The sequence below is a fragment of the Impatiens glandulifera genome, chromosome 1 (genome assembly GCF_907164915.1).
Source record: "Impatiens glandulifera chromosome 1, dImpGla2.1, whole genome shotgun sequence".
In the NCBI taxonomy this organism is placed as follows: domain Eukaryota; kingdom Viridiplantae; phylum Streptophyta; class Magnoliopsida; order Ericales; family Balsaminaceae; genus Impatiens; species Impatiens glandulifera.
The window spans coordinates 105,463,015-105,474,610 of NC_061862.1; the positions used below are offsets into that span (position 1 = coordinate 105,463,015).

The window sequence follows — 11,596 nt, forward strand, 5'->3', positions numbered from 1 at the left end:
TTTCAAAAATATCAAATTAAGTAAGCTTTTATTTAATATATTCATATATATTATAACTACATCATATATCATTAAACAACTATTTTTATAAAATACATCAATAACTAATTATTATAAATAATTATTCATGTAATCAATTTGTTTGTTTCTTAATTAATTAGATGACTTTTAACTTTTTATAAAAGTTTTTTTATACCAAAAGGCACATAATTTTTTATGAAATATTTTCAAAATTTTCTATTAAAATAAAATAGATATACAATAGTCTTTATCCACGCATATATATAAATAACTAGTTAATCATACTTATTATGAATTAACATAAGGTATCTTATTATTAAATAGTATGCAAGTTATATATATAAGCAATCACTTAAAAACACAATATATAAATAAAAATATACTTCATGTCTCAATCGAAGTAATTACATTATCATTTTTTGACCGATAATCCACGTGAAGCAACAATGCTCAAACTAAATCTTGATAGATCGTTCTCACCAAGATAATTTTTACGAAGATAATTTCGACTCACATAGTCGTCTCTTTGAACGCATTAATATAATGAGCTCTAACACAAGTGACATTCATTTTATGTCATCAAATGATTAATCACGCAAATTATATAAAAGAAATTAAAATACTTCAAAATATAAATGATCATTTTAGCAAATTAAATTTCTACATAAGAAATCGTTAAGTGCCCTAATTCATTTCATAATTTCTACACAAAATATTAGAATATTTCAATATCAACGACTATAATCATTTTAACGAGTCTGATTACTATAAAGAAATCATTAACTATAGTCATTTTAACAATTATTGACTATCACATTCATCTCATAATTTTTATACAAGAAATTAAAATTCATTAACTATAATCATTTTAACAATTATTGACTATCACATTACTTCTGAACTTTGAACCACTGCGCCAATGCGCATCGTTGTACCGCTTTTATGACCTTTTGTATTCTTTTTGGATACAACTTATATTTCATATTTGACTAGACTTTGTCAACAAATGAATATATACACATTTAAAACGATAACTTATTACCATAATAAAATGTAATATATAAAACAATGTATAAATAAATATATCATCTCTTTATTTAGTAATGATCGTATCATATTCTTATTAATTATATTGCTTAAGTAATTTAAGAAGGTGTATATTATGATTAATTATTTAAAAACTGAAATCATATGTTTCAATTATAATTAATTTTAACATTATACATTTTATAAAAATTGAAAACTGATATATTAGTTACTTTCTTATTTTCATCTTTAATTAAAATTAGAATAAATTAAATTATTGAGTTCTAATTTATTTTATATATAACATTTGTATAATGAATATACATATTAATGTTTATTGAGAAAAAAAATTATATCAAAATTTATTAGCTTATAAAATTAAGCTTTAACTACATAAGTACAATTGTGTTAATAATCAACATATTTGTTGATTTTTTTTCCTTAAGATGAATCATTTTTATTTTTCAAAATGAGCATCATCTCTTTCGCAACACCGCGACTCGTATTTTTGAAACATCAAAGACAAAAAAAAAAATCGATGGCGCAAACTCTTAAATAATTAGCACAAAGGAACTATTTAAAGATTGTTAAAAATCTTGTCTTTAAATAAATAGAAAATATATATATATATATATATATAATGATGTTACAATTAAATGAAATAAATAAAATATAAAGAATGACGAAATCACCAAATATAATGTTGATTCGAGGCATGTGTTAAGCACATTTCTCTTAAAACAGTCTACCGTCTCCTTTTGTATTGAAGCTTATCACAGACGGTTGTCTCCCAGGGGTACAACGAATCTAGTAGTGATTCAGCACCAAAATCACTACGCAACGAAATTGATAAAGTACCTGAACTATCATCGGGTTTCAACGAAAAATATCGAGCGAAGAACTCGAAGAACACTCACAAAACAAGAAGATGTCTTTTGGAATTTTAGAGTGAGAAATTAATCAAGGGTGAAGTGGTTTGAGATTAGAGACGAGGAGTTTTATATTGTTGAAAAGTTAAACCATTAAATAAAATCATCAATTGATCAAACGATTGACATTGTTTGCCTCTTCATTTACTTTAACGTTTTTCTCTTCATTATAGAGTAATTGTTTGCCAAAATAATTAAAACATTTACAATCAAATACTAACATTACATGGTTTTCCAATTTATTAATAATATTATTAAATTGTCATAATAATTTATAATATTAACAAACTCAGGTAAGTTACACTAAAAATTAACAACATTTTGTTAATTGGTCATCAAGATATTTCAGATCAATTAATTTAAATTAATTGATTCAAATTATATATTTTGATCAAATTTCACCATTTAATTCGCGTTTGAATTTTATGTAAATTTGATTTTATTACCCATATTCTAATTTTCATTCATTAATTAAATTTGTAGAACTAGTTTAATAATTCCAACATTTATCCTAAGAGTTTTCCTGATTCCAACTTACGAGGTCCATTTTGTCGAGATTCATCTCGTAGGACCCACTCGTGGCGTAATATATATACATAATTTTAAAAAAAAATCTTAACTCAAGTTTAAATTTTAATAGTTTTTGTAAGAGATTGTTTCATTATTAATGAAAATATCCTCATTAAGTAAGTATTTGAAAAAAATAAATAATTCACTCAAACTATAAACATAAAGAATAAAGAAACCAGTTACAAACTACTTTAGAAAATATATATCAATATTTTTAGAAGAAAACAAAAATTAATTATTTATTGTACAAGCTAGATGACTCTTCTGAATCACTATTGGCCAGCAATAAAGGAAAGCATTTAGGGTTAATAGACCAGGAATAGGACAAATTAGAGGTGATGGTTCGAACAGTAAAAAGTTGAAGAATTTTTACTGTTGAAACAAGGAATTTCGTTATGGTTGTCTCCTAACCTTTTTTTGCCTGCACAGACATCAATGTAAGTCATGCTCTCTATTACTATACTTTCCAATCCCTCAAAAAAGTTACTTCCCTACAAAATACTCAAATATATATAAAAAATAAATAAATTATCTTTTATCATTTGTATACTCTTAGTTTGTAATCAACTAGACTAATCCTTATCAAAGTTATTGCCAAAAACTTATTGTTATAACTTTATAAGTCAATTTGATGCTACTTTACAATTAATGCAATCAAAATCTGGCCTTGTTTGGATTGGGGCATTGGGTTTAAATAATTAACATGTGTTAGTTTGTTACAGTTTAATTAAACACGATTATATAATAAGTTGTTATCTACTTGAGCGTATAAAAAAATAACTTGAATCAAACTATACGAAAACTTGAGTTATTTATTGAGGAGACTTAAAAAATATTAATATGTGATAGAAAAATATTTTTTTTAACTATATATATATATATATATATTATGATAAATAATTTGATTGATGAAGATGTAAAAAATAATGAATTATTATAAAATTAGGCCTAAATCCTCAAATATTTTGTCATTAAACTATCATGAAGTAGTAAACAAAAAATCAAACATAATGAACATTTTCAGGCCAAGTTTGTTGATTTTTTTTATTAATTAACTTGATATTCAATTGTATATAAAATTATTACTTGAATAATTCAAATCTCAACTAAAATACCGTGTTATTCTCTTTCACACATAAAACACACAATTCATAGGGGGTGCAACACTGATAAGTGGAGTAGACCAGGGCTAAGCTAGATGCTAGAATTAGGCAATAGAGTGGGGTCAAAAACATTGAATTTATAGTAATTGAAAAATGAAGACTTTGAAGTAATATATTTTTATGAACATTATTATTGTTTTAATTTTTTTTTGTCTGAGTATGAGTATGGGCCTTCATTGCAGACATAGCTAGGGATATAAAGAGAGAGTAATAAGATTAATAAGCATGTCAGTCAGTGGTTGTCCTTCACAACTAAGCCAACCAAGAAGATTTTTCTATGTGACATTATAGCCATGCTTGGTCTATTCACAAAGGAATGAAATTAATAAATGATGCTACTTTTTACTAATAGCTAATCTGCCCATTCTCACCTATAGGGCTACATATATTTACTATGGAACCCTAGGGACTTGTTTGATTTGGGGTAATTTGAATATCAGAGAAGTTGGTTATTTGAGTTATAGAGGTAAAATGATGAAAATATCATTATTGTTTAGTGTTTTGGTTATGATTTTAAATGATATGATGGGAGATTTATATAATGGGTTGGTTAGAAATAATTAATTCCAAATTACCCACATCAAACAAAACCCCTAGTTTGTTTCCTTTCACTCTAGTAATATTCTTCTCACCACTATTTTTCTTGAAACTAAATTAATTTCAATAGACATAAGGTTTTGTTTGAACTTTGAACAAATTCTCATATTTATTTTACCCATTTTGAGTTGTAGAGGTTCATTTCATTTGAGTCATTTCATGTTGTCTCTTTTCTTGTATAATTTTTTAGGTGAACTAATATAACAATTTTTTCAGTTGTTTTCTCATCCAACCATATCTTTTCTATCAAACAAAAATATATTTCTAATTTTTTTTAATTATTAGTTAGTTTGATTGTTAATTTGTTATCTAACCAAAATTTACTATAAACATTTTTTAAAATCTACAATCATCTACTTTTCTTCGCCTCATGCTGAAAACAAATCATTTCTCTATTTGACTATTTACTTTTAAAGGGTATTTGTCATAAATAAATAAATACAATCCTTCTTTAAAACTACCACAAAAAATCTATAAAATATGAAGGAAATATATATATATATACATAATTTTCTTCCATACAACATTTAATAGTAAATGTATAATCCAATAAAATAATTAATTAATTCCATATATAGTTTAATGCAATAATTAGGGAATAAAGGGTTGTTTATCCTCTTTCCTTTTTGGTGTACTTTATGATGGCAACAAGTAATTAAGATCCACTATACCAAGCCTACCCTTTGATTGTCCTTTACATAATTCCATCATGCATATGTTTGGCACAATATTTATTATATATATATATTATACAACTATATTCCAAAACTTACTTTGATCATAGCTTACATGTTACATAATTGATGTCTAATCCTTTAGTAGAAGATGTCTTTACAAGAACATAATATTGTCGAAAATAAAACTAGATGAACCATCCTAGTTGAAGTATTGATCGGATTTAGTTGCATTGTTGGCTTTCGAGAGGTAATCATCAAACTTGTTGATGTTGTTACATCTTTATTCGACGAGGATCTCCATGTTTTGGTTGACTTGGCTAGTGGGCATTTAAGGAGGCTTTTGAACATTTTTTTTGTATCATTTTGGGTCCTTTGTATGAAATGATGTATTTTGGTTTCTAATTGATAATGTTTGACATGTTGTTTTGTTCATTGTAATGAAGTGTTATTTTAACCATTTATTCACAAAAGTCGAGTTCTTGAGTGTTTAATAAAAAGTCTAATATTTAAAAAAAAAATAACAATAAACAACAAAACTAGATTTTTGGATTTCACAAAGTCTTTATTCTTATAAATACTATACATCACTATTTATAAAGGAGTCTTTTCTATCATGGTCTAAGTTCATGATCAATAAACACTTCCATCACAAGTCAACTAGTAACCTCCCTTATTGTACTTTGATGTCACATCTTCATCCTAACATATTATTGAGCTTACAAATATATAGCTCAAAGACAAAATAATTATATAAAATTTTAAATAATAAATAAATGCAATATCTAATTTGACTAGCTTTGCACACTAGTTTCTTTTACTTTAAAAAAGATAGCGATATGGTGAAAATCAATTGGAGGTTAATTAACTCTATTATATATATTCAACAACATATAAAAAGAATCATGTCCGAGAAAAAAAAAACTCAAAATATAAGAAATAAATGCAAATTATAACAATCTTGCTTAATATTTCACCGCGCATTTTGTGATACCCAAAATAACCCCATGTAAAAACAATGGCTCCGCTCAAATAAAATTGATCAAAACGATAGACGCAAAATGTATTGTGTTATTTTCTATGCTCAACTCATTATCTAATTGTCACTTACTTTTTAGTTTGAATGCAATTTTTTTCTTCTGTATTACAAAAAATACAAACTCGCATTTTAATCCACATGATTTCACAAACAATTTTATTTTTAAAAAATTAAATGTTTGATAAGCATACTATCTTGTAAACACAATATATACCACAAAGTTGCGATTTTCACATCAGAGTGAATAACGATGAAAGATTTTATCCTACAAAAAAAAAATTGAACATACTCTTGTGATTTTAAGTTATAAGTGAACACAATAAAAGACTTGCCTCATAAAAAATTAAAAAAAAAAAAATAGTGAACACAATATATACAAGATGACCAAAAGTATAAATAATCAATAAACTACAAAAATAAATATATATGAATATCAATAATTCAATGTAACTTAGTGCTTAAGACCAAGTATATTAAAAAAATGCAGTACAAAATAAAAATCAAATACTATCACTAAGTTAAACTAACTAATGAAAAATATTGATACTAACAAATTATGGGTGTGGATCAATAGCAATTTCTCTAGCTATGGATGATAGAGATATAGAAATAATTTTATTTTATTAAAATCCATATTGTCTGTGTAATGCAAAAAATGACAGTTAAAACCTATCAAAATCATTAATTACAAAAACAAGTTATAATTTAAGTGTGGTCATAAATTTCGTTCAAAACAACCAAAAACAATTTGTCAATATGGTTGAAAAGAGCTCCAAACGAACATAAAAATAAACAAATTACGACACAGAAGAGTCAAGACTAAGAACACGTTCATTGCCAAAATCTTCAAAAACGCGACCACTAGTGGATCTTTTTCGGTCTCCTAATAACTTGGGTAACAGATGGAATGAAAATCAAGAAAATAATGGATAGCTAGCTAGGATGTAAGGTAAAGTTGTTTGAATACAATAACAAACATAAAATAGAAACCACAAAATTGATGGATTATTTACTTAAAGGTGTACTGGCTATATATATATTGATTAAAGTTATATGTCATGGCCAGCATGCATGTAAAACCCTATAAACATTGTTTAGCTTTGCAGGTCTAGAAACTAATCAAAATGATCATCTTCAGTTGTGTCAATTGGCTATAGAGATGATCAACAGATTTGAAAAAATAGAAAAAGAATTAGCATGCATGGACTAATAGCTAGTCTATCTGTTTAATTAACATTATAGACCATTAAAAGAAGATGATGAGAAAAGACTATATAATAAGCTTAGCTAACCTAAAACAGTAAAGGAACTGATCATGAAAAGGTAGGTAAAGGGTGGGGTGAATGTAATGCATGGATGAGCAACTTGAATCATTATAACTTAAAAGTTATTCACTATAATATAGGGCTCTAAATACAGAATTACTAAATAATTATCACAAAGTAATTACATAAGAAAACATCAAATCAAAGGGAACATGAAATCAAAGGACCAAATCAACAGACCTTAGACAAATAATTTGAGTTTTGCTACTACTTCAAATCAATGTTATCTTTGGGCTAAAAGAACAAATGCAAACACTACAAAGCAATTAGTGCAAGAAGAACTGCATACATATATAGTGTTCAATTCATGTAAATTGATCAAGTTTAGCTAAAATAATATTATTTCTATTAAGATGTTTCTGTTTCTTAATCCATCTATATAGTTATCACATAAAAACAATCAAATCTATACAAACATATCACAAACTACCAACTTAATTATAATCTAGATGAGAATCAATAATCAAAATTAATACTCACTTCCTTGTAGGCACTTTTATCTTATTTTTATTTCACTTTCATTAATTTCGGCAATGTTTGTTAAAACTTGTGTCAAAATCAAGCAACTCTCATTGGTTTCACTCTTAATGAACAACTTCAGAGCTAGCTTTACCAAATTTATTGAGGGATTAATCTCCTGACCCTACTAGACTTAATAGTGCCCACAAATAAAGCTGTAAAGTGTATGATATTTTAAGTAAAGATGAGTATAAATTAGTGATGAAAGAACTTACTAGACCTTCCTAATTAAGCAGCTAGCAGCCTAACATACATGATTAAATTAATGGTAATGATAAATTGGTTATTTTCCTTATTCAATATATATCTATATATAGTCTCATCATATAATTAGATAGAAACTAAGATTTTTCAAAATCCCATAAAATCTTTTGCTATAAAAGAACATCTTTTGTGAGAATAAGTTAATCAATAATTAGCTTATAAGATAAACTAGTTTTACAACCAAGAAGACAAACCCTAGGTAGAACATTACCTAGGAATAAGACATGACAGTGAATTAACAACTCAGAAGATAATTAATAACCCACAATCAAAAGACTATATCAAGCTAGTTAGATTAAAAAAAATATATAAAAAAAAAAAAAAATCTCTATATAATCAAAAAAGCTTCCCCAAAAACTTTCCTCTTATTATCTTCTCCAACTGTGTTAGGACCAGCAACAAAGTACAGCTGTTTTTATAGAAGAAATTATTAATTGTGTTATGTATGTGTAGTCTTTATAGAAGAAGCAAGGATTGATCAGAATTCAGAAGGTCTGTGTGGTCTAGCAGAGAATTAAGTCATGACATTAATGAATCAATGAATGGAAATCAACCCAAAAGAAGAAAAAGAGATTAACAAGAAGAAGAGAATGGATATTAATTGATTTTGGATAAAGATGATGAAGAAAAATGATATAAATATAAATAAAAGTCAGAAAAAATTAGGTAGATAAAGGATACCTTTTTCAAAGGTCTCTGCAACAATTCCTGAGCAGTACCTGCAAGGCGTGCCCAACGAAGTAGCGACAACAAGTAATAAAAACAAATCGAGTTTTTGGGGATGAAAAAATGCTCTTCCCTTCTTCTTCATCATCTTCTTCTTCTTTATCCTTCTTCTTTCTTCTTGTTCTTGTTCTACTTCTATTCTCCAGGTACTTAATCTTATATATATGTAGCAACTTCCTGCCATTCTCATTTCTCTCTCTTCCTTCTCAAGAAACCTTGTCATTGTGTACTTATCTGTCAAGAAAAAATCTTGCTAGAACAGTTTCATATATATAAATAGAGTGAGAATGTGAAGAAATGATACAAATAATGAGCATGAGATTGAAGAAGATGAAGAATATGTTCATAAGATCAACTAAATTAATGGGAAAATTCTTGAGAAGGGTACTACATTAATAAGATTAAGAAAAGAGCATGAAATCACGGGGAAACGGAATTAAGGATCTATACCGCCATGTGTCTAAAGAAAATGTATATAAATTATCTGAAATTCAAACCTATAATTGTACATCACCGAAACTGAAATTGACATAGTTTAATTTCTCTTCACCCGGATTTTCGGAAGATCTTCGACTTGTTTTGGAATGATCCGAGTTTATTGGCGAAAACCCATTATAGCTATTGCGATTATAGAGATTTATAGGTTGTTTTCCCCCACCTTTTGAATCAGATATCCAAATCGAACGAGGATGAGGGTGACGTTGATTTCCCCTTGTCTAGAAAATGTGGTGGCATTACTTGTCCAGGCCTCAATTGGGGATGAGAAATTGAAGTGGGTTCCTCGCTTGGAGATGATGATTCTGGTGGTGGCAAAGGACAGTCCATATTCACGCCAAATAGTCTTAGCCTCTTCTTCGCTGCCTTTCCTTGAACGACAGGTACGGAATCGTACACCATGCTTTCTCCTCCTCCATCCACTGGCTCTTGTACCATTCCGACACGCGACGATGGATGTGCCTGAGCTCCGGATCTGAGTTGATACATTAACGCCTGATTCATTTGGTATCCACTTCCAACTATTTCTCCGCCATACCCATAAGGAGCTTGAGCTCGAACTTGCTGCTGCTGTTGCTGATGTTGCTGATGATGATGATATTGTTGATAATTTGGTGCAGTTTGTTGCAAAAACAGCGAGCGGTGGTCCCGAGTCGACGGTCCGGAATGGAAGTAAGGATTGTTGCTGGGGCTGTTGTTGTTCCATGGATGCTGATGTTGTTGATGATAAGATCGGTAATTATCAAACGAAAAGTAACCTCCGAGTGAATGAAAAGAGGTATGAGGAAGGTGGAGAGTGTCTGGAGGTACAGTCTCAGGGCGGCGCCGCCAGTCAATAAAGAGTCTATCTTTACCGATTTCACCAACACCTCTCTGAAATGAAACAATATCACCAGCATCAAGCTTCTTCTCCTTAACAAATCGGCTCCATCCTTTAGTCATGACGTAACTCTGGCTACTATTCCAGTAAGAGTAACGAAATCGCCATGGTTTCCCGGTCCTATCTTCAAAGTTAAGCAACAGTCCTTTCTCATTTGTAGATGAATCCAAAGGAAAGTACCTCTCCGCGTGCTGTTTAGGTATGACTAAACGGTTGAGTTTTCCGACATCACTCGGAGTTACAACCTTATCAAACATGTGTTCCTTCTCTATAATTACTCCGACATTGCTGTTGCTTCCACTTGAGGCTAATCCAAGTGATAAACTTGCATCGGAAGGTGAATCTTCATTGTTGTTGTTGTTATTGTTGGTATCCTCATCTAGGTCTCTGGTTTCTTCTCCACTGAGCTCCATCCTGGAACCTTGAGAGAGAAGGAAAAGAGTGATTTAAGTTTATGTAATTAAGAAGAAGAAGGAGAAGAATTAGAACATATACCTCTGGAGGTGATGTGGGTCATGGTTGGAGTGATCTGATTCTCATCTTCTTCATCATCATTGAAATTAGCTTGAGCATGGATACTATTAGGCATGAAATTCATCATCCAATTGGATCGAGATTTGAGTAAATCTGAGAAGATTTTCTCAAGAGCATATATGAAGTTGACCTGAAATTGAATTGAAGATGTTGAAGATGATGAAGTGAAGTAAGAAATGAAATCAGTATTTCCTTTTTTTCTTCCCTTTTAGGGTTGGGGGAGAGATATTTTCCTTCTCATAGCTAGCTGGAAATAGTGAGAGGAGGAGGAAGAAGAAGAATTCGGCTGAAAGAAAGACTTTGTGGACAGCACTGTTAAATGTTAATACAAATATTATACGTGTGTGTGTCTCTCTCTGTGTGAGAGAGAAACATTTGCAGCTTCTAAATTTCTTTTCTTTTTCTCTCTTCACTAACTCTCTCTCTCTCTCTTTACTTTGGGATGGTTAGATTAATATAACTTCTAACAAAATTGTTCTTAATGACTTAGGATTTGTTTGATTCATCTTATTACTTTAATAATATTTAGCTTATTCAAACATAATATTCTTAATTGTTCAAATTTATAAAATTTATTTGTTTTAAATTATCCAAATTATTTATTAAAACAATCAAATATGTTTAATTTATTTATTAAAATATATAACAATTTATTACATAATTAGTCTTTAAATAATAAGTTGAAGCAAATCCCAAGAAAAGAAATCAAGTGTACATTTCATTATTATTATTTTTTTAATTTTAAGTCTTCAATTATCTGATTTTTATTAATATATTCAATATTCAATTTTTTTAATTTTTTTTTGTTTAAACTAAGGCCTGGTTGGATGGAGG

General features: G+C 28.6%; 1 protein-coding gene across 1 annotated transcript; it reads right to left on the reverse strand.

The window, feature by feature from the left end:
* Positions 1 to 9,193: 9,193 nt before the first annotated feature.
* Positions 9,194 to 11,097, reverse strand: LOC124919500 (B3 domain-containing transcription factor NGA1-like). Its single transcript, XM_047459744.1, has 2 exons — positions 10,724 to 11,097; positions 9,194 to 10,649 (listed from the first exon to the last, which is right to left on the reverse strand). The coding sequence occupies exons 1-2, from the start codon at positions 10,827 to 10,829 to the stop codon at positions 9,520 to 9,522; spliced, it is 1,236 nt and encodes a 411-aa protein (XP_047315700.1). The 5' UTR covers positions 10,830 to 11,097; the 3' UTR covers positions 9,194 to 9,519.
* Positions 11,098 to 11,596: the final 499 nt, after the last annotated feature.